General features: G+C 36.9%; 3 protein-coding genes across 5 annotated transcripts in view; 1 reads left to right on the forward strand and 2 right to left on the reverse strand.

Moving 5' to 3' along the window:
* Positions 1-832, reverse strand: part of LRP2BP (LRP2 binding protein) — a 46,138-nt gene extending 45,306 nt beyond the window's left edge. For both annotated transcript variants that reach the window (XM_063077443.1, XM_063077440.1), the window contains exon 1: positions 413-832. The gene's annotated coding sequence lies outside the window, so the exon portion shown is untranslated. The remainder of the gene's footprint in view (positions 1-412) is intronic.
* On the forward strand, positions 255-4,253 carry ANKRD37 (ankyrin repeat domain 37). The gene is made up of 5 exons (XM_063077444.1): positions 255-511; positions 725-877; positions 1,682-1,773; positions 2,314-2,517; positions 2,762-4,253. Coding segments are annotated over exons 1-5 (477 nt in total). The 5' UTR covers positions 255-484; the 3' UTR covers positions 2,763-4,253.
* Positions 3,058-24,835, reverse strand: UFSP2 (UFM1 specific peptidase 2). 2 transcript variants are annotated; one of them, XM_063077437.1, is made up of 12 exons: positions 24,729-24,835; positions 21,712-21,784; positions 19,579-19,762; positions 19,431-19,497; positions 16,044-16,201; positions 15,529-15,721; positions 13,777-13,923; positions 9,136-9,300; positions 8,805-8,929; positions 7,598-7,674; positions 6,564-6,688; positions 3,058-3,222 (listed from the first exon to the last, which is right to left on the reverse strand). In XM_063077437.1, exons 1-12 carry the CDS (start codon positions 24,729-24,731, stop codon positions 3,136-3,138), a joined length of 1,404 nt encoding a protein of 467 aa, XP_062933507.1. In that variant the 5' UTR covers positions 24,732-24,835; the 3' UTR covers positions 3,058-3,135. The 2 variants fall into 2 exon arrangements, with proteins under 2 accessions (XP_062933507.1, XP_062933508.1); XM_063077438.1 differs by lacking the exon at positions 13,777-13,923.
* Between the last annotated feature and the right edge of the window lie 1,963 nt (positions 24,836-26,798).

Genomic DNA, 26,798 nt, shown 5'->3' on the forward strand with positions numbered 1-26,798 from the left:
TGGCAACGTCAGCGTGAGACGTGCCAAACCCAGTGCGCCTCATGGCGGCCGCGGAACCCCACCCATCCGGACTCCCACCCTCCCCGCCCACCGGCCTCCTTGGCGCACGCGTGCTGGGGCTCCGTGGGGCGGCCGAGGGCCCCGCCCCGCAGTGGGCGGGCCAGGCGCCTCCGCAGCCGGCCAATCGGCTGGCGGGCCCGCGCCGCCTGTCCCTCCCTCTTCCCGCTGGGTTCCCGGTTGCACGTGCCAGTGTTTGTGTACGTGCGGCTGTCGCAGGGCGGGGAAAGTCCCTGCTGCTAAGGATTAGGCTGCTGGGGTGCGGTCAGGGCTGGGGCGCGGCGGCGAGGGGCCGGCCCGCTACCCCGGCGGTCTTTAAATTCCCCCTTCCTCAGGCGGGCTTGTGCACGCTTACCTGCCAGACTGCAGCGAGTGTCCCACCACTCTGCACTTCCAGCGACTTTTTTTCATCTGTTTTAGGCAGGAAATGCTGTTGCTTGATTGCAACCAGGAGGTGAGACCCAGTCCCTTTTAGTCCTGTAGGCTAAGGCTTCCGAATGTTTCTTCCCGGGAGCGCTAGCGGGGTTAACAGTGGACTAACCACAGGGTGCTGCCGAGTCAAGCCTTGTCAAAATTGGAAGGTTTTGGAATGGGAGATTTTCAACCCGGAGAGGGCGCGGGACTGGACAAAGGCAAGAGAGATGCTGGATCTCTTCTCTTCCCGCAGGTGGATAGTCTGAAGCATTTGCTGGAGACGGGGGCCTCCGTCAACGCACCCCCGGATCCCTGCGAGCAGTCTCCTGTCCACTTAGCTGCAGGTGGCGGCCTTGCTTGCTTTCTTCTCTGGCAGCTACAAACGGGCGCTGACCTCAACCAACAGGTAACTAGGCAACTGATTGTTGCTGTGTACAGTTCTCCCCTCCACACAAACATTTCTTAGACGCCAGAATATCCAGTTGGTATAAACATTTCTATAGCAGCGATGCCCAATAGAAATACACAAGACATGTAATTTTAAATTTTTTAGTAGACATTAATGAAGTAAAAAATGAAATTAATTTTAGTAAATTAATCCACTTTATCCAAAATGTTAACCTTTCAATATGTAATCAATATGAAACAATTATTGATGAGATGTTTTACATTTTCGTTCCGTACTACGTCTTCACAGTCCGGTGTATATTTTTTCTTTCCAGCCTATCTCAATTCCGAATAGCCACACTTCAACTGCTATTTAGCTATAAGTGGCTATTAGCTATCACATTGGACAGTGTAGGACTAGTTTGTTTCAGAAGTAATTGCTGCATTACCAAAAGTCTTAGTATAGCAATTGGAATACTTGTGAGATATGCTCACAACCATTACAGTTTGCACCTTTCATTGAATGTTAAAGTATGGTGGATTTCAGATTGTAAACTTTTTTTACTTCTGTAGAACTCTATTTTGCTTTTACTTGTTTTATGTGTGTGGATGTGGCTGCAAGTTTTTATTAATGAAAACTTTGTATGAAATAGTACACTACAGGACCTTTATAAAAAATTTAAAGCCCGAATTAAAAAATTTGGTATAGTACAATGCACTTCTAACTAGTTTTCTCAAATAGCTAATATGAGACTTCACTCACCAACTTCCACAAGGAAGTGTTTTCGAAAGAGGCACTAAAATATGCCGTCTTATCCTTAAGGATGTTTTGGGAGAAGCTCCACTACACAAGGCAGCAAAAGTTGGAAGCCTGGAATGCCTTAGCCTGCTTGTAGCCAGTGATGCCCAAATTGAGTGAGTATAAAATCAGCAGCTCCAAATTTGTATTATCTTGGATTAAACTAATCAGACTCCTGAAGCTTATTTACATGTGCTTTTAAAAATAATGCTTGATAATTTAGTGTTATCATTTAAATGTTAACTTAGGTTATTAGTAATATCTAATAATAGTCAAATTTGAGTAAGTAAAAAATGGATCCTGAGCAATCAGAGGTGCTATTCTGTTCAGTATGAAACTATTCCACTTCAGTTTTGGTTTAAGAAAACCCATTCTATAGAAGTTCTCGTTGACTACCTTTGGGTATTCATTCAGTGTACTGAACACCAGATACTGTTGCATTCATTCCAAAACGGAATGCCTACTCTATGCTGGACTCCACTAGCCACTGAAGATATGACAGTGAGCAAAACGAAATTTTCCTGTGCATCCTTTGCCTCTTCTATTCTGCAACCAGCATTTATATGAACCCCAAATTTCTTTGTTAGAAATATACTGAAAAAACTAAACAATTATCAATTTTTATTTAACTAACTCAATTTTTGTCGTAATTTCAGCTTATGTAATAAGAATGGGCAAACAGCTGAAGATCTTGCTTGGTCATGTGGATTTCCGGAATGTGCCAAGTTTCTTACAACAATTAAATGGATGCAGACAGTAAAATCAAGTCAACTGTCTGATAGGGATCATTGTGTTCCAGTGCTCAGACAGAAACGAAGTTTTGGAAGTGTAGAAAACACAAATGGGAAAAGGAAGCGTTGGTAAGTAACTCATAGCTTTTTCTTCTTTCCTCATGGATCTTTTGTTTAGCGTAGAACTTATTGTTCTATTTAAATATTGATACTCTTTATTTCTAGTATTATCATTTCATCCTCATTAACATTTTATACTGCCTATAGTTAGTACTACTAGATTCTAGAGACCAAAAATTTTCATGCAGGGTAGAAGTTTGGGGAGAAACTTTTTAAAAAAAGTTTTTAATGTTATCATGTTTTTTAAAAACAGATGTCACGTTGGTTATGAAGAGGTGTGAAGAAGGCCTTCATTTCATGCAGATCTACAAGCTCTGGCTTTTGGCTTACCGTATGTGTCTAAACTCCTTCTAAGAAGGAGGAAAACTTTCTTCCACATGAAGATAACACTTAAGAATACATGTATTTACATGCCTATAATATTTTGGTTGTGCATGCATGCTTTCTCTTTTAAGTTATTAAAGGACTGTTTAAAGAGTAAATCCTCTGTGCAGTATTTACATCCTTTGAAAAAAATCAATAGTTTAAACCATCAAACTATACCCAGGATTTAATTTGGAGTTAAACTTATTCTTTATTAACAAATTTATAATACCACTTTACTTCAGTCTTTGAGTCCAAGACATTTTAAATAATATTTGGTCGCTGAGGAAGACATAAGTTATAGTAAGCATCCTTGTTCCAAAAGTCTGGGCCCTTCCATCCACACCAGCCCTGGATTTGGGAGAAGGGAAAGAAAAACTTTTTATAACCTTATAAGACTACATGACGACAGTGTTAATGTGAGGCTCTGTCAGCAGTACCTTGGAATAACACTCTTAATACCAGTCTAATTCAAGGATTTTAATTCCTATTAAGCATAGAAAAGTAACGTATTTGGGTCCGTTTATGGCAGATTTTAAAACTTTTGATTGTGTAGTATTTAATCATAGAAATCATCAAAAAAGAAAACCTTCATTATAGTAACTTACGCCAGATACCACACTTTGTTGATTCTAATATGTATAGTTTTACAAATCTGGCAGTTGATAGCATGTGATAGTTTAATTGGCACTGTTTTTCTTAGTGGTCCATAAAAGACTACCATTCAGTGGCACCTTAGGTATGATCAAATATGGTAGTGAGAAATCTGAGCCTGTCCCATCATTTGCATTCTATGTCCCTTCCTTTTCCTCAGGCTGTAACCAATTCTGCTTTCCATTCTTCATGTCATTGTTAATCCTTTTCCCCAGCAGAGAAAATTACTTTCAAACAGAATCTCATTATGAATATGAAAGTTTATCACATTTCTTCTAGGGCCACTGATTTATTTTCTTAAAGAAGAAAACTTGAAGAAAAAACTGACTGGTCTGTTATATCATTTCCAAATAAAATGCTTTGTTTGAGAAATACTTGTGAAGAAGCTAGCTGAGGACTCTTAAAATACCGCTGAGTGAGTGACAAGTAGCGGTTTTATTCCTTACTCTAACTCTGGAGCTGCTGGATATTCTGGCAGGCACCCCCAAAGTCAAAGTTCATAGTTTCTATTAAAGACATTGTGTTAGCTCTATTTTTGTGTGTGGAAGAGGGAGGGTTGTTGAGTAGAGATATTCTTTTTACTTTTTTCTTTTTCTTTTTCTGATTGCAAAAATAGGGCACATTGTAAAAATTCAAATGAGATGGAAGTTAAAAAATAAAGAAATCCTGTTACTCCTATTTGTACCTCTCCCCAGATAAACATCATGAAGTTTATTGTCTTTTAGACCTGTTTCCATACATAACCTTCTATTATCTCATTTTTTTTCAGCAAAACTTTCTGTAATAAATTTAATGTCTTAAAATCTGTTTTCTTAATAGACAAATATAAAAAGGACTTATGCTATCTCTATTTTAACATTTTTGTGATGCTTTCGCACATGTAGCCCTTCTCCAGGTAACCAGATCCAAATTTTTTTTTTTAAAGAGAAATGGGTAGAGAAGGTGCCAAAATGGGAGTATGTAGAGGGCCCGTGCTAATTTCCTTTGAGAAGACTGGCCTGGACCTTCAAACAGGAAAGCTCCACAAGAGGGCAAAAAGAGGTCAGGCAGAGGCAGAACTCTCCTGTGCCTTAGATTCCCATAGGTCTACTGACGGTCAGGCTTGCCTTCATAGTTTCTTGTATGCACTAATAGAGAAAGGGGGTTTCTGCCCTTGCAAAGTTCTACAAACATAACTAGCAAAGAAGGAGATTGCAGTTCTCAGAGAAAGTAATCAGGGACAATGCCTTAACTATCTAATTGCTTCAGGAAACCCTATCTAGATAATTCTGTCTACTGCAAAGCCCCTCAAGCCAGCAAGAAGCACATTTTTTTTTTTTTTAAATCTGTATCACTTCCTTGATGCTGAAAATAATTAAGGCTTCTCCTTGCCTTTGAGATAAAAATCTACATGCCTTGCTTCTCTGGCTGGCTCACAATGATGACCCTTCTTGATTTAGCTTCTGCCTGCCCCTCCAGCCACCCCTCTTCACTGAGCTCCAAGCATATTCAATTGCCTGTAGTTCTGGGAACATGCCAGGCTTTCCTTTCACTGCAGCCAAATAACTCACCTTAGATACTTTTTTTTCCCCTTGAGAATCCTTTTTGGATTCTCCTTCTCTGTCATTCCACACTAGACTGAGAGCTCCTTAAAGACCTTTTATAAATACCCCTAGTGCTTAGGATAGTGGCTGGCACATACAAATATTAGGTACTTAATAAATGTTGGATGAACACTTTATTACAGAGAGTAAATATTGCTACTGTTTTCAGTAAGGTATGTGTACCAGTCAGACCTTTCATAGACTTAAAATTCTAAATGTCTTGAAAGAGAAAAGCAAGGAAAAAGAAATTGCTTAAAATGTCAAAGAACACATTTCTATCCCATTAGTATTACTCTTGTCATTAGAAAAAGACTTTAGTAAACAGAGGATATAAAAGAGTTCAGCTACAAATACACTAAAAGCTCTTTCACATACATTTTAAAATATTTTATCCTCAGGGCTTTAGCAACCTAATGTAGTTTGATTCTCTACAACTTCTGAAAACACCTTACCAATGAATTTCAATGATAAACCATCTAATTCCCCAAGCATTCTGCTTTAAAAAAAAAGAAAGTGACCTAATTAAACCACAACTTAAAAGTTCAGAGAAACCTTTCTTTGGTACTAATGATATCGACTTAAGTGGCAGCATCACAAAAATGAAGAGTAGTGGGTAATAGAATATATTCACTAGTTTATGGTTTTTTTTTTTTTTTTTTGTGACTGGTAAGGGGATTGGAACCCTTGGCTTGGTGTCGCCTGCACCTCGCTCAGCCAGTGAGCGCACCGGCCATCCCTATATAGGATCCGAACTGCGCTCCCAGCGCCGCACTCTCCCGAGTGAGCCACGGGGTTGGCCCACTAGTTTATGGTTTAAAAGGTCATATGCATTACTGTATTTTTAGTATATCTGTCAAAGAATGTGACATTATTTAACATTTAATTATGCCTTGAAATTCTTGTCTCCTAAAGATTCAGTACTGAGTTTTCATATGTGAGAATTAGTTGCCTATAAATTTATATCTCCTTTAGCTGATTTTGTAAGCATCAACGAACACTCTTAAATATATATGAACTTCAAATCCTTTACAAAATGAGATCAGGTTATACGTCAATAAATTAAACGTAGTCAAGCCTCCTTAATGTGCAGCATAGCATTTAGCTATTTTTTTGGTTAATTCTAAAATTATAAAAGTTTTTACAGTATATTCCATTCTCCTATTTTAAAACATTGATAAAGTACCATACATTTATTTATGCAAAGCTGTAAAATCTTCAAAGGAATATATTTGTGAGCTTTGCGTTCCATTATTAAGAGTAATAACTGAGAAAGTTTTTATGGATCTAAGCTAACTTTTGTCTTTTGCAATTTACTTTGTTCCTTCTTGTCCTTCCTACATATAGAGATATCTGAGGATCACCGCCCTCTGCTTACAGACTTTAACAGCCAATTTGCTATCCTTCATTTCTGGGTTCTTTGCCTTGTGTCTAAATTTGTATTAAATGGATACTTACCTTCTCTAAAATCACTTGCAAATCTTCAGCGCCTGTATAATGTGGATCTAGAATAAGAAATTTTATCTGCCCTGTAATCTCATTCCATGCAACTCCTAGTATTGTGTGGGCCAAAACTCCTCCCCCTATAGAAGAAATGAAATACAGATGAGGGCATAAACTAATCTTAACTGCCTATTCAATTTAAATTTTAAAAGGATTATTTTGCCTATTAATCTAAAACAGCATTAAAATTGACTACCTTATATTATAAAAGACCACAATGTTAAATAAACTCTGAAAAAATAAAATTACATCTTTAACACATACAATTATGTCTATAAACATGTAAAGTTTATTTTCCACTGTCATATCCACAGAATTACCTAAACTGGATTTATAAAAGGCCATAGGCATCCATAATCCTCCCAACAGAGTAGCAACCATGCTGTGGCACCTCTCAGCAGACAGTGCCTGCTGCCTCTGCTCTGAGTACCTCCAGTGATACAGCCTATCTATCTACTACTCATTAAGTTCTTTCTGATAGTCTGCTGACATCAGCCTACCTCCATTTCTTACACTAGTCTTAGCTTGCCTTCTGTCATCACAGGACAAAGTCTTGTTCTTCATAAATCATGGATCTTTAGGTCACCTACTCCAATCTTCTTATTTTATGAATTAATCCCAGAGAGGTTAAATAATTTGCACAGTGTCATACAGCCAGCCAAGTTAGTGAAGGAGCCATAATTTATGATGCTTGGTTGAGTGACCACCTCCTCTTTTTAATACATTCTCAGCTCTTTAAATACTTGAATACAGTTATCATTTCTCTTCTTAGCCTTTATTTCTAATGGTTATTAATAATAATCTTTTTCATAACCTTCCTGCCACCTTGGAAATAAAAAATATCCAGAGATCAATATGTACAGTGTAAAAGTTAATTTTACAATGTTTAAAATGTCTGATTTTATGCAACATTAACTATTTATATCAGTGATAAATTTTACATCCTCTCCACTCTATCAAAAGAGCTGCAAATGTCCAAAACACCTTACCAATCATTATTGGAGTTCCTTCACTCTGGAAATGATTAACCAGTTCTCGTCCTTGAGAGGCCATTTCTGAACCTTGGCTAGAAAGAAACCATTTTCCATCAGTTGAACTACTTCTAACACTATGGTCAAATAATGAACTTGGGAGCCAATGTTGATGCCCAAGGGGTTCATCTGGGTGGGTTTAATTATCAGAAGAATGAGTTTTGAGTCCTGGGTTTTTGTCTTCTTGCTGTTGGACTTCTGAGTCTGTATTTCCTTATCTTTAAATTGGGACCAGAGGAAATTCTAGGACTGAAATACATTTCTATAAAGCCAGTGTGAAAACTGCAAAATGTTTTCAAGTGCAACATATTATTATTTAGGGGATATCTGAATTTACTATGCAATTTCTACATTTGAGAAGAGAGAAGAGGACTGATAAAGGGAGGTATGTTTTGGGAGCGGAACTGCCAGATGTGCTCAACCTTAGCTCTCGCTTAATAAGGAATGTATAAATAATGTCTTAAGGCACCAAAACTTTACTTTCTAAAAGTTCTTCACTACTTAATCTGTCATTTATTAACACTGATTTCCACAGCCACTCCAAATTCCAATTGTGAAATAGGACCTATTAAAGTACTTGGAAGATTAGGATAATGTTACTATAGTTGTCAATAGAAAGTATATTTTAAAACATAAGTGAGTTATGGTCATAGAAAATATTATTTGCTTTATATATTCTCATATTTTAATATGAGAATTATGTTTAAAATATATTGGAAAAGATAAAATGAATACATTATTTGGATACATTATTCGTTTATTAACATCTTAGGAAGAAAAAGAGCAGGAAGCAAACAAAAGAGTCAATCACAGATCAACATTTGATTTTTTTCCTTTTAAGACTTTTTAAAAACTTGAACATAAAAAAACTAGACTTTCTATAACTTCAGTCAAAGTTAATGTATTTAAGTTTTCCTCTCTAGGCTAAAATTAGGCCTAGACAATGCAAGTACATATCACTAAGTTTATTCATAAACTCAAAACTCAAAAGTCTTCAGAAAAATTTAGGATTAAAAAAATGAGATTTATGAAGCAATGAGGTAATGAGGAGGAAGAGAAAGGAGTGAAAATAAATGACAGAAAAAGACCATTTTTCTATTACTTTAATAAAAATGACAAACTATCTCTTTGAAATGGTTTATCTAATTTCATAAAGAGTCCTTACCTGACAAACAGTATTTTTGAAGTTATACCAATCAATTGGTTTAGTACCAGCTGTACCTCAATAGATCCAATCCATTGCCGTGATCCGACAAATGTTGGTGGTTTGTCACTGGCATCAACTAGAGCCTTTATGTATTTAAAATATAAAAAAATCCATACAAAAGACAGCTATTAAAAATTACATTTAGGACATTTTCCCTGATTACCAGTACATTTTTTTCCTTCAAAAACAGAAATAAGTCTGCACCATGAGGTAATAGTTATTATTAACGGCATATTAAAGGCTAATGAAGTATACAATTGATTATAATTTAGAATAGCATGTTCTGTACCTGCTGAATTTCTCTGTGTGTTGGAATGGGCCTCTCTGTGTATCCCTGATGTTTGAACCAAGAGCAGATTGTCTGTAGCGATCGATAAGCACAGCCCCAGCCGTTGTCATCTATCCGATCCTGCATATAATGATGATAACCATACGTGCCCTGGACCACATAAATCTATATAAAAAGAATACAGGAAAATATTAAATTAAGATAGAAATACACATACTATATATACACCTGAGTCATGTTTATTGTTCCGAGCTAGACTGTTACTTTAGTTCTTTATAAAAATGCCTTCACAAAACTATGGTTTACATTATACCCTCTTGGCTTTTTATTAAAGGTCCAAAGTCCTTACAGAGGGGTTCAATAAGACCTGTCTTCTGACCTCCTCTCCAACACTTTTCCCTGTTGCTCATTCTGCTTTAGATTCAAATAATACCAGGGACAATCTGACCTCAGAGCCTTATGGATCTCTTGACCTGGAAAACTCTTTTCCCAAATAATTTTACAGCTTCCACCCTTACTTCAGTCAGGTCTCTGAGCAAATGTCAGAGGATATCCCTGGCCATCCAGCCTAACAATGGCACACTCACTCTCTCAATACCCGTCCCCTGTCTTGGCTGTCATCATTGTCCTGCTTTATTTTTCAAAGCACTTATCACTATTTGAAATATTACTTACTATCATTTTTAAAATATCTGCCTTCCTACACTAATATGTGAGCTCAGTGAGGGCCTGCACTGTGTCTTATCCATTTCTGGGCCCAAGTTTCTACAACAGGCCTGGCACACAGTTGATATAATTGTTGTTGTATAAATGATGATGAATGAATGAAGGAAGGGAGGAAAGAATAAAGGAATGAATAAACAAACAAATTTAGGGTCGATATAATGGGTCATGGGAGGAATGTTTCTGCAATTTTGTAAAACTGCCGTCAGATACAGCCCAGGTATGTTATTTAATGACTTTAAAATAAGAATCAATATTATATAAATTCTTATAGTATAATGCTAGGAATGCATGCATGCATGCATGCATTTGTTTGTTTGTTTGTTTGTTTATTTATTTATTTTACAAACTAGTATTACCTTTAAAAAATTAGGTGAGAAGAATCATGGGCAAAGATAGAACCCTCGCCCAACAATTAGAGAAGATACGAGGGTACTTCAAAAAGTTCATGGAAATATTCATTTTATAATTCTTTTCTTCCACGTAATTTTTGAAGTACCCTCATATATTCTGCTTAAATACAGACAGGAAATTTATAACTAGACCACTGCTGTAGGCTGAAAAATGCCCCCCTAAAGATACCTATGCCCTAATTCCTGGAACCTGTGAATGCAACCTTCAATGGGAAAAAAAAAAAAAAATTCTCTGTAGATGCTATTAAGGATCTTAAGATGGGGAGATTATCCAGGTGGACCCTAAATACAGTCACATGCATTCTTATAAGAGAGAGACAGAGGGAAATTTGACACAGAGGAGAAGGAAATGTGACCAAGGAGGCAGAGATCAGAGTGATGCAGCCATAAGCCAAGGACTGCCAGCAGCAGCAGAAGCTGAAAGACGTAGGGAATAGAGTCTCCTCAAGTCTACGGAGGCAGTGTGGCCCTGCTGACACTTGATTTTAGCTCATTGATAGTGATTTTGGACTTATAGCCTCCACAACTGTGACAGAATCCACTTCTGTAGTTTTAAGCTACTAAGTGCGTGGTTATTTGTTACAATATCCATAGGGAATAAATACAAGTCTCAATAAATTTCAGAGTCAGTATCACTTAGAAATTGTTTCTGACCAGTATGCAAAAAAGTCAGAAACCAGTAATAAATAAATAAATTCTGATATATTTGGACATTAAAATACTTCTAAATAATGCATGGGTTAAAGGAAAACCATAATAGAGATGTAATAATAGTGAGAAAGATTAACAATAAGCTAAATATCCAACTAAAGAAGTTAGAAGAAAAACAATAAAGGAGTGAAGATAGTAAAGAGCAAAAATGAATGAAATAGAGTATAAGAGTGAGAATGGAGGGGTGAACAAAGCCAAAAGTTTTTGTAAAAAAAAGAGAAGGCAAAGAAATGATATGACGAGTGAGAAAGAGATCATTACAACTACAAGAGGTATTAAAACCTAGGTAAATTTATAAAAATGAAAAAGTCCTATAATGACTAACAAAACTAAATCTGTTATTAAAAATCTTCCCGCAAAGAAAACACTAAGCCCAGATTATTTTATAGGTTTTACCAAATGATCTAGGGAACATTATGCCAATCTTATATAAACTATTCCAGAAAACTAAAAAAGGAACATTTTCCAACTCATTCAATAAGCCAGTATATCACTGATAAAAAAACTAAGAACAGTATGAGAAAAAAAATTATAAGCCAATATCATTCATGAACATATATGCAAAAATCTTAACAAAATATTAGCAAACTGAATCCAGCAGTGAATAAAAAATAATAATGAATCATAACCAAACTGGGTTTGTCTCATGAATGCAAATCTATTATTGTTGGGAGATTTGTGCTGAAGTATTTAAGGGTAAATAGCATGATGTCTATAATTTTCAAATGGTTTGGGGGAGGAAAAGAGAGAGAGAGAAATGAAGCAAATAAAACAAAATGTTGACAACTGTTGCACAAATGTTATCAGGAGACATTATAGGATGTTCATAGCAGGATTGTCTAAATAGCAAAAAACTTGGAAAAAAATCACACAAAGGTATATTTATACAGGTATAATTATAAAGGTATATTATACAGGTATTATTATAAAGGTATATTATACACCAATAGAGATAACGGAACTACAGGTAAACAAAATACCACAGATAAATCTTAGATATATAACACTGAGTGAAAAAGCAAGTTGTAGAAGAATAGTGATACCATCTTTATAAAACTCAAAAACAAGCAAAAATAAAAGTTACACTGCTGAAGTAATATATACATACTTGTACATGGTGAAACTATTTTTTAAAAAAGGAAGGGAATGATGAACACAAAACTCAGTGTAATAGTTCCTCTTGGAACTATGTCGGGGAGGCAGGAGTGGATAAGGAAGCAGAACACAGACTGGTAATGTTCTGGTTCTTAAATTAGGTAGGGACTCCATTTCCTTACTATGCTTTATAATTAACATATTTTATATGTACATATGAAATATTACATAATAAATACTAAAAAATATGTAAATGCTTGTGTCTTTGTAATACAGGTAATGAACCTATTTCATTGTCAAGTCAATCAGCATTCATTCAATACCTCATGAGTGTCCAGGTTCTTGGTAAGAAACTATTAAGAATCAAAAATGAACATATGATACAATACCCACCCTAAAGGAGTTCTGAATATTGTCAGAGAGCAAACATTTATGTCTTAATCTGCTAGAAGATCATCAAGAGTTATGTTGTTTGTGAGAGACTCTAAGTTTTCTATTTCTTAATTTGTGCTTCTGTGACTGTGACAGAACAAGATTTTTTTTTAAACCAGAAATAAGTCTCTTAATATTTCTTCTCGTCTGCTCAAAATAAGTGAAATAATTTAATATCACCGAAATGCTGACTAAAGACTCATCTGTATACATACATGGAACGATGAGTGCCCAGCCAGAGTTATTTCTATGGGAAGCTGGTCTGCCCATAGCTCTTACAGACAGGGCTGCTGCCCCAAGTTGCACCCTGATAGCAGGACCAAAAGGGGGCCCCTCACTCCTCTAGGGTAGATATCATATCATACATGCATTTTTAATTCTTAAGATTTCCTTATAAATTTGGATACTGAGAAGGTACTGAATAAGTCCCATGAAAAGATGGCCAATCAAATTTTCTTTCTCTTGGGACTCTGAATTGCGAAGTGCAGAGTGAGCCACGAAGTAAGGAGCAGGGAACGAAGTTGAAAAGAAGCATATGCTGAGCAGCTATGAGGAAGAATTGGAAAAAATTATACACAAGCTGAGACAATGAGGATACAGAAGGTCTGAGGCTAAGAAAAGATAAAGGTAAGGAACAGGCCAATTAGGATCAAAAGCATATACACAGAAAACAACACTAATGCTGTCAAGGAGTTAACGGAAGCCTTGAGAGGGACTGAGACAGCTGCTAGCCACAGGGCTGCTTTGTTTTTAAAAGGCCCAACTGTACTAGTATTCCTGTTCTTGGATTCCTGTTTCTTACTAGTGTATGTGTATCCTTAAAGTAACTCTTTCTCTACTCTCTGCCACTCTATTCTTATTTGAGCTACCTACTTTAGTGAGGATGTCCCTTGCAACCAGGTAAATACTGCACAGAAATTAAGTCTGGCACCTTATTAGACTTATCTGACAATGTGGTTTGGGTAGATAATACCCTTAATTAGAATGATTTCTTAGGTTCAGAATGAAAAAAATGGGATTAAGCCTTTAAAGAAACCAGGGAATGGAATTTTAGTAAGGGAAATGTCTAGTATCTATTCCTAACCTTTTTAGACCATTGTTAATTACTGCTATATTAAGCAATGATTGTTAAGAATGGGTGAAGAATTATGTGTTTGAGATGATAAACATTATGAAACAATTCTTATAACTTCTATTGGGTACTGACAAAAAACAACTAATGACATTAATGATCAATTGATTCCCATAAACAATTAGTTAAACTCACCATACCAGTCTCTATGTTAGGTGGATTAAGATAAATATGTGGATTTCTAATGTAACCATCTTTGTATGGTTCATCTGGAAAGTGATAAGCATTAGACCTTTTGAAATAAGGTCTGTCATGAGGCAGATTGAAGAGATCATGTAACTCCTAAATGAAATCAGAATCAGTAGAAAAAAAGTTAATGATTTAGATTCCTAGTCAAACAGATAAACTAAAGAAGTTACAAAACATAGAAAATTAACTATATATTGGTTATAAAAGTTTCAAACACTATTATGATTGAATTTGTTAAGGCCAAAGAGGGTAAGAATTAAATATAAGCCAAATAAAATTTATTTTTGTTTATATATGGATGAGTGGTCTTCAAAAAGTTCATGGAAAGATTCACATTATCTTTTAATTCTGTTTTTCCACGAACTTTTTGAAGTATCCTTGTATATAGATAGACACTGGAAGAGAATATAGAAAAATGAAAATAATTTGTTAGCATGAGAGAACTGAGATAGTTTAAAATTAATTATTTATTACAACATAGTCTGTTAAAATATATCCAGGCTAAAGACTGGCTTTGAAACAGCCTTGTAAATTATAACTAACAATGATAATTATATCAAAGTATTTTGAAAAATCATGTTTAGAGTGCTTTACAAATATAAGGGGAGTGATTAAATTACAGAGTAGAAGCTGGTGGTAAAAACCAACAAATATGGCATGAAAATAAAAATACACATACATGTTTAAAATGCCGTATTTTCACAATTGTGTAAAAACATGTAATGGGTAAACTTTGAAAAGCGAGACTTCTTTTGGTCATATCTCCTATGTGCTCTAGCAGTTTGAACAGATCAGCTCATGTGGCTGTCACCTCTGCAAATCAATTCACCTCGTACTTACAGATAGGTACAGAGGGTTAGAGTACTATACCTCATACCTCTTCTCAGGACAGAGAATAGGAAGATGCTCTGTGGTATAATTTGGCAGGTGCCAGGCAAGGAAGCATATCAAAAAGACGTATTCCAAAACTAGTCATTTTGCCAATAAATCTTATTTCTTTGAAAGCTGGTCATGTTTTCTCCAAAATTCCTCTACTAAAATTCAAATAACCCTACTTATGGTGGAATACTACCATAAATCCTAATATTAGAATTAGCATAAGTTCTAATTTTCCTTCCCTATCTATAATCTTGTCTCTTTCACAAATCTGGAAGTAACAGAAGAGAAAAGGAATTTGTTAATCCTCATCAGCTACTCTAGGCATATAAACATCTTTCCATTTCTATATTAAAGTATGGAAAAAAATTTCATACAATGTAAGAGCGACATTGAGCATTTGAAATTAAAATGTTACATATGGATTTAGCATATTTTTTCATTAATAATACTTTAAAAAATTCTGACAACAGAAATTAAATAATATGTAAAACTAATAGTCTACTTCCACACCTAAATTAAATCACAAAATAATTTCCATTTATTGGAAATATATAATTAAATACAAAATAAATGATAGTCGTTATTTTTTTTTCTAAAAGTAAAAGGTTTTAGGGCCGGCCCGTGGCTCACTCGGGAGAGTGTGGTGCTGAGAACACCAAGGCCCCGGGTTCGGATCCCATATACGGCTGGCCGGTTCGCTCACTGGCTGAGCGTGGTGCTCACAACACCAAAGTCAAGGGTTAAGATCCCCTTACCGGTCATCTTTTTTAAAAAAAATAAAAATAAAAAAAATAAATAAATAAAAATAAAAGGTTTTACCTTTCTGTAGGCCTGCAAGTGATCATCTGGAATTCCTGATGGATATGAAATTGTTACAAGATTTTTTTCCCCTGGTAATAAAAAGTGCAGTGGTTCAGGGACCACAACAGATGTCCCTTTCACATATTTCAAAATACATTTTTCCATATCAGTTAGTTGATTATGAACTGCATCAACCAGAAGTTTACGAATGCTGTGGGGGGAGATATATACAACTGCATTAACAAAAGTTAGAGAGTAGAGCTAATATATCCGTAATGTAGTAGAAGAAACTCTATATAATTGCTCTGTTTGGATAAAGGGAAACCCTCTAGGTTTCAGCATGCTATCCTACTTACTTCACATAAATATTTAATTACTGGATGATTCTTACTTAGGTTGATAATAAACAAGGAGTAAATCATAGTAAAAGCAACCACCACCCTGGACATGTCTATATGGTATTTAAAAATGGGCTCTGATTACTTTGGGAAAGGGTCCTCATTTAAATTTTGTAGTACTACAAAAATACTTACTTTCCCCATGTCTCTTCTGGAGCAACAGATATAACTGCATCAACCGGTAAAGTCATATTAATATAGTGGTGTCCTCTACTTTCCCTTTCAATGATGGGGGTTACAGCTGCCAGAGAGGTGGACATTTCCAGCATAAGATCTATATTTACTATTTGAGGCTATATAGATAAAAAGTAATAGTCATCTTATAGTACATTAAACACCAAAAATAAAGGGTAAGTAAAAGGACTTTTAAAAAACAATATATAAAGCCATACTGAATTGTTTAAAAGCACAAATCTTATCTTAAATAATCTGGGTAGAGGGACAAAGTGAGTAAGAAGTAAAGATGAAATCAGATTGCTGATGAATGTTAAACCTAGGTATAGGTTTACTGGAGTTCACCATACTATTCTCGCCACTCTTGGATAGATTTAAAATTTAAAAAAAAAAAAAAATCAACTGAACAACATAAAATAACTATATACCAAAGAAACCTTTAAATATATATTGTAACTACATTCCCCTGGTCTAAATTCATAAAGGACTATAAACAAATATTGAACTCTACTTCATAGGTTTGATTTTTACAGCGGTATGGAACAACAAATCTGAAATTACTTTCTGTGTATTGAACCAATTTAGCAAAATACTGAGAGGATAGTGGGAGCCAGGCTTCTCACTGGGAAAATATTAGGCATCCTGTGGGGTTGAAATGGAATCAGAGGCACCAATGTGATTTAAATAGATAAATGTGATAACTCTGTTATATGCACAAAATAAGAATCTATACTTCCATGCAGATGATAAAAAACAAAAAAAGGAAAAGCTCTTCTTCACACTATAAAGTCATCTAATAAATGTAGAAGGAAATGATAGATTTAGAAAAACCACCATTTGAGTGGATTAAAAACTTAAATATAAGATCTGAAACTATAAAATCACCAGAAGAAAACATAGGGGAAACACTCCAAGATGCTGATTTGGGGAAAAATTTTATGGAGAAGATTTCTAAAGTGCAGGCAACAAAATGGGATTACATCAAATTAAAAAGCTTCTGCTCAGCAAAGGAAACAACAAAATGGAGAGGCAACCAACCAGCAGAATGGGAAAAAATAATTTGCAAACTATTAATCCAACAAGGAATTAATATCGGTATATATAAGGAATGTAAACAATGCAACAGCAAAAAACCAAATAATCCAATTAAAAAATGGACAAATGACTTGAATAGACATTTCTCAAAAGAAGACATATAAATGACCAACAAATACATGAAAAAATGCTCGACACATCACTAATCACCAGGGAAATGCAAATCAAAATCACAGTGAGATATCATCTCACCCCAGTTAGAATGGGTATTAGCAAAAAGACAAAAAATAACGAATGTTGGTGAGGGTGCAGAAAAAAGGGAATTCTTATACACTGTTTGTGGGAATGTAAATTAATACAACCATTATGGAAAACATGGAGTTTCCTCAAAAGAACTAAAAATAGGACCATCATATGATTTAGCAATCCCACTGCTGGGTATTTATACAAAGGAAAGGAAATTAGCATACTGAAGAGGTAAATGCACCCCCATGTTTATTGTACTATTCACAATAGCCAAGATATGGAATCAACCTAAGTGTCCTTCAACAGATGAATGGATAAAGAAAATGGGGTTTATACAATGAAATACTACCCAGCTACAAAAAATGAAATCCTGGCATTTGCAGCAACAGGGATGAGGCTGGAAGACATGTTAAGTGAAATAAATCAGGCACAGAAAGATAAATACTGCATGTTCTCACTCACATGTGGGAGGTTAAAAAAAAAAAAGTTGAACTCATGAAATTAGCAGAATTGTGTTACTAGAGACTGGGAAGGGGTAAAGGGAGGAGGGTTAGGGAGAGGTTGGTTAATAAATACAAAATCACAACTAAATAGGAAAAATAAGTTCTAGTGGTCTACAGTATTTCAAGTTACCTTTAATTAACACAATATAATTATATTAACAATAATTTATTGTATGTTCTCAAATGGCTAGAAGAGAGGAGCTAAAATGCTCTCATCACAAAGAAATGATAAATTTTTGTGATGATGAATATGCTAATTACCCTGATTTGATCACCCTGTATTGAAATATAACTTTGTACCCCATAAATATGTATAATCAATACATGTATATTTAAAAAAGGAAGGAAAGAAGGAAGGATTGATCACCATTTTGCAACAATCGGATTAGTACTGGATTCTGGCAAAAATTATCAATAGATGCTAAATGTGGTAGGTAAAAATTTGATGAGGAATAAGGTAAATATGTAGTCTCAAAGTATCTTCCCACGAGATACTAATCATAAGGGAGAAAAATAATACCTTAATAGTGGAGAAAACTGGAGGATACCACCTTCAGTTATTAAAGTTAATATCACCAGTAGAACAAACTAATAGCATATGCCTCTTAAATATGATGTGCTGAAAAGGACAGAACATCACTTCTGTGGTGTTCCTGCCAATATTGCATGACCTGAATATAATCATGAGGAAGCATAAAACAAACCCAAATTGAGGATCATTCTATAAAATAACTAATGTGTACTTCTCAAAATGTCAAGCTAACTACTGGTAATTTTCATATCATTATCTCCAGCCCACAATTTTTTGTGTACTCCACATTTGTAAATTTAACAGCTCATCTGTACATCTCACTGGTGTCTCAAACATAACCAAAATTGACCTCATGCCTTTGCCACCCTTCATCATTACCCATGCAAGAAACTGGCCATGCTATATCCAATTAGTTAAAGTATAATCCACTTTATTCCCTAAATATCTCTTGTATCCGCTCCCTTCTATTTCCATAACAGATTCCACCTCATGTCTAGCCATTCTGCCCCTACCAGCCTGGAAAAACACTGTAGTCATATTAACTTTGTACAGCTTCCTGCCTTTAAAAAGTATCTCCATTTTTTATCTCCACCATCTGACAAAGTCTGTAGCACATGGCAGGTACTCAATAACACTGGTTCAAAAAACAATAGAACAACGAACAGAAAAAAGAAAAAGAAATCATTTATTATTCATTACCTTACACAGCCCAATGTGTCACTTTGTTATGGTTCAGAATGGCTTTTTATTTATTTTAAAATATCTGTAAAATAATTATTTTTAAATAATTTGTAAAAATCTGTCTAATTGTTGTGGGAGCACAGAAAGCATTTTAAAAAACCTTCCAAGATATGTATTATAATGGGACAAAAGCTTATGTAAAAACAGACATATAACCTTTGGCAAGTGATTTAATCTTTTGAGACCTCAATATTCTGACCTGTAAAAATAAATTATCTCTAAGATCTCACTGAGTTCCAAATTCAAGGATTTAAGATTTTTATCAATAGAAAAGATAGGTGATTTTCTTACCAGGTCTGATAACTTTTTGTCTTTCTTTCTCATGAATTTTTGTTTTGTATCTTCTTCTTGTTCAAATCTAAATTTTTAATACACAAAGACATTTGTAATATGAAGTAATGTTTTGAAAACATTTCTAGCAATCTTAAAATATACTTACTGAATAAAGCGCATTATGTTCTTACAAGGAGAACTATCAGTCAGTTCTCCTGGAATGGTGTTTATGTCACTGTTAGGCCACACATACACTGAACTGTGGCAAATTCTGAACACAAGTGCATTTGAAGAAAGCTTGGTTGACAGGTCTCTCAGCATATATTTTAGTGCCTTCTTGATGAAAACTTCTAAATTAAAAGAATATAAATAGAAGTTAGTAAGAAAAGTCTTAAACTTTTCAACATGAATGCTTCCAAATATACCCTAAAGTAGAGCATAACAAAACTGACTTTCAAATACCAATTCCTGTTACTTAATAATCACACAAAAAAGTATTTTTGCCTTTCTATCTTTTTAAAAAATTAAGATAAAATTCACAGGCTATAAAATTCATTTTTTGAAAGTATATATTTCAGTGAGTTTTAGTGTATTTATAAGGTTTTATATTCATCACTATCTAATTCCAGAACATTTTTATCATCCCCCAAAAGAAACCCTGTTCCTATTAGCAGTTACTTCTCATTTTCCCTACACTTGTCTAATTGAAAATTTTCTAATTTTCTTTCTACATATTTTTCTAATTTGCACAGAGTGCCTCAGGGGCTGATGGAGGTGCCGGAACACATTAAATCTCATTTAAAACATTTATTAACTATATAATCTTACACAGTTTGTCCTATCCCTCACTAAGTTTCATTTGCAAAGTGGAGAGTTTCAGTATATTACCCACGGCAATTACTAATCTACTTTTTGTGTCTACAGATTTGCCTATTCAGGAAATTTCATTGAAGTGGAATCACACATTATGTGGCCTTTTGTGTCTGTCTTCTTTCACTCAGCATTATGTTTTCAAGGTTCAGCTGTAGCATGAATCAGTACTTCATTTCTTTTACGGCTGAATAATATTCCACTGTATGGATATACTACGTTTTGTTATCCATTCATAAATTGATGCACATTTGTGTTGTTTCTACTTTTTGGCTGTCATGAATAATGCTGCTATGAACATTTGTGTACATGTTACATAATACTAATGAATTAATTACTGATGAGATAGACCTGAAAATGAGTTTGATTCAGTTCTTGTAAAATAATTATCATCCTGATGGCGATGTTAGAATCACCTAGAAAGCTTACCTATGCCTAAGTCTCTGTCTCAAAGACTGACTTTAATTGGTCTTGGGGTGGGTATTCAAATGTGGACCAAGACTGAGAATAATGTGAAGGTACTTCAAAAAGTTCATGGAAAAACAGAATTAAAGAACAATACAAAAATTTCCATGTACTTTTTGAAGCACCCTCTCTCATATTTTAGTCTGAAGAGATGCATGGGAAAGAATATTCTACATCCTCTCCCTTCCTATTTCCATGAGGCCAGTAAAGGATGGCCAGTTGGCAATTCCTTCAAGGATCTTCAGTACTTTTCATTCCATATCTTTCTGAACTTCTCTGTGGCTTCTGACACCACTCATACTTTTCATGAGTGATTTCTTTCATTATCAAAGTGTTAACTATCATCTTTCAGCAACTTTACATTCTCTAGCTGCAACCCTGACTACTGTCCCCTAAGTTTCAGACTCAACCAAACACCTGCTGGGAACTGACATCCCAAATAAAACAGATTTCAAACACAATTCATCACATTCCTTCTCTCATATCCTTACCTCAGTTTGTGGCAGTAGCCCAAGTCAGAAATAGGAAGACACCCTAGAATTTGCTTTACACAAACCCTGCTGATTTTTCTCCCATTGAGTTCTCCTATCATTCCAATTAAATACACAATTTACAAGAATGGGCTCTAGAGACTCAGGGTTATGTACGCTTGCAAATCTGCAATATGCAATTCTGGGTGCATCATTTACATTGTACTCACTGTGGATATTTACATGTATTGTGACAATTTTCAGGGCAGTAAAGTTTCTTAAAGAAGGGAACATCTTTTTCTGATTTGCGCAGAGGTGCCCAATGGGCTGGTAGGGTTGTCTAAGTTTAAATTCCGTTTAATCCACTTACTAACTAATTATAATCTTAAACAGTTTACTACATTTCACACTGTTTCATTTGCAAAGTGGAAAGAATCTCAGTAGATTTCATCATCAATTTTATAATCAAAAAGGAGAGTTTTTGGCAGGCTTACCATTAGCTAGCTGAAAAGCTAGATCAAGGCCTCCTCTTATTCTGAAGAGTATATCCATAGTTTCTGAAATCACCTAGGACAAATAAAACCAAAACTGCATTGTAAAACAAAACAAACCCATCCTCATATAAATTAGAAATCTAATTGAGTTTAGAGTAAGGAATTAATTCAGCTTGACTCTTCAAATTATGTCATGAGTTAATTCCTTGTTTTATAGAGAAAAACCAAAAAAACTTAAATTTTAAATCACAGGTTCTCAACCTTTGTTCCACACTGAAATCACCTGCGGAACTTAAAATACTGATACCTGGGCTGCACCCCCAAAGATTCTGATTAATTGGTTTAAGGTAGGTTTAGGCACAGGGATATTTGAAAGAAGCACTTCCCTCCCACACACCAGTTATTCTAATGAGAAAAGGTTGAGAACCACTGCTTTAAGACAATATTTTCAACGTACAGTCTTGGTAGGTTTAACAATGACATGAAAACATCAATAGTAAAGAACTGGTTTAAGATTATGACAATAGCACTGAACTGAATACAACATTTGGTGGTAAGGCAATGAGAGGAAACATAACTGATGGTGGGAGTTTAAACTGGTCGCACTCTTCACAGGGCAAAGTGGCAATAAGAATCAAAGCCTTATATTTACATTCTTTGGCCTAATGATTTTGCATTTAGAAATTTAGCTTAAGAAAATCTGTAAAACACTCAAAGATTCAGGTGTGAGGATGTTAACACAACTACCAACAACAGGAGATTGGTTAAATAATTACGAATATCATATAGCCATAAAAAAATCATGTTTTAGAAAAAAATTAAATGGCACAGGAAAATTCTTGCAACTTATAAAGGGAAAAAAGCATTTGCAAAATGGAATTGTTCACCATTTCTTAACTTAGGTCCATATGCTGAGTTTCAAGCAGTTGATGATATATGACAAATGACACGTATCATTTTGTGTTGTGTGGATATGTGTGTGAGAGGCGGAAGAAAGGAGATAGGAAGATTTCTTCTGGGAGTGGTTTCTAAGATTTCATCAGATTCTCAAAAGATGTTCCTAATAGGCTGAAGAATCACACTACACAGTAAGAACCCTATTTTGAAATAAATAAATAAGTACTAACATTTACTGAGCTCTTAAAATGTAAAAGGCTCTGTGCTAAACGAATGGACATTAACTCTGATACTCAGAACATTATGAAGTAGGTATTGCTCTGATTTTTCTCACCTTACAAATTCCCTGTCACATTTCTTTGAGGGTGATTGCTTTTATTTATTCCATAAATTGAAACCCGTTGAAAGGTCATTCTCTTTGCCCCAGTTCTGGGAATTTTAAGGAAATAATCAAGAAGTTCAGGACAAATATAACTTCAGTGTTGTCCATTTATTATACTGTTGTTCGTCATAGCAAAAAAAAAAAAAAAAAAAAAAAAAAACAAAGGCAACCACTTAAATAACTAGCAATAAAAAGTCAGTTAAAGAACAATATTACCGGGCTGAGCCCGTGGCTCACTCGGGAGAGTGTGGCGCTGGGAGCACCGAGGCCGCGGGTTCGGATCCCATATAGGGATGGCCGGTTTGCTCACTGGGTGAGCGTGGTGCTGACAACACCAAGTCAAGGGTTAAGATCCCCTTACCGGTCATCTTTTTAAAAAAAAAAAAAAAAAAAAAAGAACAATATTACCAAATAGTATGCACGTAATGGGGCTGGCTTGTTAGCTCAGTTGGTTAGAGGACAACCTTATGACACCAAGGCCATGGGTCTGGATCCCCAAACCAGCCAGCCACCAAAACAAAAACCAAATAGTATGCACCCATTTGAATAAAAAATATTGAATGACAGAAAAGATAAAAGTTAAAAAGACAGGCAAGAGCAAATTTTAACTCTGCTAATTACTATATGATTTTGTACCATTTGACTAATCACTCAAGTCTTTCTCTTCTGTAAAACTGGAAAAATGTATAACTTCACAGGGTTGTTGTGAAGATTCCATAAGAGATCGTATGTGAAAGCACTAGTCTCCTTAGACTCCTGAATTCAGATCTTCTCTGAAGAAATAATATTTAAGAGATCTTAAGGGTAAGTAGGTGCAAGTATTAACAATTCCAAAGCAAAGATGGAGGTTCGAGGTGGAAGAGTCCATTCTAGGTAGGGGCATGGATTGGTGAAGGGCTGCTTAAAAGACCACTTAGGAGACTATCCCAGATGGTTGGATCTGAGGGTGGCAAGGACAAGGATAGTAAGAGTGGAGAGAGTGATAACAGAGAGACATTTAGAAGTAGAATCCATAGGACTTGATTGTTGATTGGATGCTCAGGAATTGAGAAGAGGGAGATGTCAAGGATGATTTCCAGTTTTTGGCAGGCACAACAGGGTGGGTGGTGGTGCCATTTACAGAGATGGGTATTCCTGGAGAAAGAGCAGGTGTGGGAAGGAGGTGGAAATGATGAGTCAGTTTTGAACTTGCTGGGTTTTTAATACATACGGGCTCTCCAAGTGGAGGCACAGTTAGTAGATTTATGGATCTGGAGCTCAGAAGAAAAGTCTAAGCTGTAGATACAAATGTAGGAGAAAGCACAGACTGTACAGTATTCCTGAAGAACACCAATATCTAGGATAGGGACTGGAGGACCCAGTTGCGCAATGACACAGGAGGGACGCCAGGAAAGTGTGACATCACGTAAGCTAAGGGAATAGAATATTTGAAGGAAGTTACGCCTATCTTTCCCAGGTCAAATCCTTTTTCAAAGCCTTCAAAATGCCGAATGACCCAATCCCTCATTCTCAAAATGCATTCACAAGGAGGAGGGCAGGGAGCGTGTGACCAGACGCAGCTGAGGCGGGGGGAGCGTGGTTAAGAGGGGCAGGCTCCCTTCGGCCCGGCTGGGAAGGAGTTCGAGGAGAGGGCTGCTCAGGCCACGGAGTTCGCGGCTGCCGCGGTGGGCCCGGCAGGACCGGATCCTTTCAGGGGCCGTGGGAAACGAAGGGGTCGGTAACAAGCAGAGGTACTTACCATGTCCGGGACGCGGAAGCGACAGCGACGCTGACGATGCTCACGGGCTCAGGGGGTCGGTTCCGGAATGGCGTCATCGCCGGCCGAGGGGCGGGGCCTGGAGGGCCGACTACAACTCCCAGCATGCCCAGCAGCCTGACGTCAGGGGGCGTACCACACTGTCCTCGTCGACGGCTAGAGGGGCGGGGAGCCGATTTATGTTCGATAAATTCTGTTGGTTGCCTTTTGTATCCTGTAGACGCTCGTTAAGTCCTTCTGTGTGCTCTTCGAGGCGGACTCGAACTGTCCTCGTGTCCTCTGGTAGGGGACTTGGAATGGATTCTCCCGTAGCCCGGGCAACGCATCCCAATAAACGCCAGCTGTGAGCGGGAGGTGCAGAGGCCCTTTGTAGAGGAGGCCTCCTGCGTGAAGTACTCGCTCAAGCTCGAGGGTGACTTGCAGCCTTTGTCGCTCCTGCAGCCGAGTTAACCCGGACTGGAGCTGGGACGATCTGATCTCGGTTGTCGGATCTGGTGCCCTTCGGAGAGGTGACTTGATCCCTTATAAGGGGGGGAGTATTGCCCCTTATATACCTGCCTACTACGAGCCTCCATTTCCATAATGGGAAATAATTTTTCTCATCACTTTAGCCAGAAGTTTTCTGCTCCTCCTTCACCCCCCACGATACTTCGGATAAAAGCTTTTCGAAGGGAACCTACCATATTCTACTTGTGTTATACTTTCTTTTCTTGTCTATTGGATTGTAAACTCTAGGGGGTGACCTACCATATTCTACTTGTGTTATACTTTGTTTTCTTGTCTATTGGATTGTAAACTCTAGGGGGTGGGCAGGATCTATGCCATTGTTAAATCTGTTTTCCTAGCTTCTACTAGAGGTCCTTATCTGAAGGAGGGATTTGCAAAGTATCTGTTATTTATTTATTTATTTTTAATAATGTATTTTATTTATTGAATCAAAATCAATTATACATATTTTTGGGGTTGAACATTGAGATATGTTGATTAACTCAGTACTACTAGCATATATATTGTTACAAATCGTAATTATTCTTTATCCCCCTTGTCCAACCTCTCCCCTTCCCCCATTCCCTCCTCCTCCTCCCCCCTCTAATTGCCCTAGATTTCTTCTCTCCTTCTGAAAGAATAATAGTTACTCTGTTAACTTGTTGCCTAGATGATCTGTCCAATGCTGACAGATGTGATCAGGTCCCCCAATATTATCGTAGAGCAGATGCTTCTTCTGTCACTCTGAAATGGGTTTTGTGGAGAGAGACATCCTCTTCTTTTCTTTGTCTCTGCTGGTGACCCTTCTTGTGTGAATGCACTCCAGTGGTTGGTGGACTATCTGCGTGGTGGCTGTGACATCTAGCCGCTTTTGCAGCAGCCGTGGTTATTGTGGTGGCTGTGGTGGGCCACCCACGTGGAGTTGCTGTTTTTGGCATGCTCCTTGGCACTGGCAGTATGTCTGGTTGTTTTGGTCTCCTTCTCTATGCCTCTGGTCCCTGGGCAGAGACCAAGGCACTGGCGTCACGTGCCTGGTTGTGGGAGAGCGGTCCATTCCCCTTCTCCTTGCCTCAGGTCCCTGGGCGGGCCCCAACGTGCTGGCGTGGTGTGCCTGGTTGTGGGAGGGTGGTCTGGTCCCCTTCTCCATACCCCAGGAACGTGGGTGGGCCCCAAGGCACTGCCTTTTTGTGCCTGGTTGTGGGAGAGAGGTCCCATCCCATTCTCCATGCCCTGGGTCCCCCGGTGGGCTCCGAGGTGCTGGCGTGGTGTGCTTGGTTGTGGGAGGGGGGTCTAGTCCTCTTCTCCATGCTTCAGGTCCCCAGGCTGGCCCCCACACACTGGTACAGTTTGCCTGGAAGTGGGAGTGGGGTCCAGTCCCCAGATCCAAGCCTCCAGTTCCCAGACAGGCCCCAACTGCTGGTGGTGTGCCTGGGCGGGAACTAATTTTTTGTCCTTTGCTTCTAACATGAGGAAACTTCCTGTGGGAACCAGTACTTGAGCTGTGTGGTTGTTTAAATTGCTACTTTGCTGCTGTTTCCCTAGGGAAGGCTTTTTGTGCAGCTCAGG

The sequence above is a fragment of the Cynocephalus volans genome, chromosome 13, assembly GCF_027409185.1.
Source record: "Cynocephalus volans isolate mCynVol1 chromosome 13, mCynVol1.pri, whole genome shotgun sequence".
Classification (NCBI taxonomy): Eukaryota; Metazoa; Chordata; class Mammalia; order Dermoptera; family Cynocephalidae; genus Cynocephalus; species Cynocephalus volans.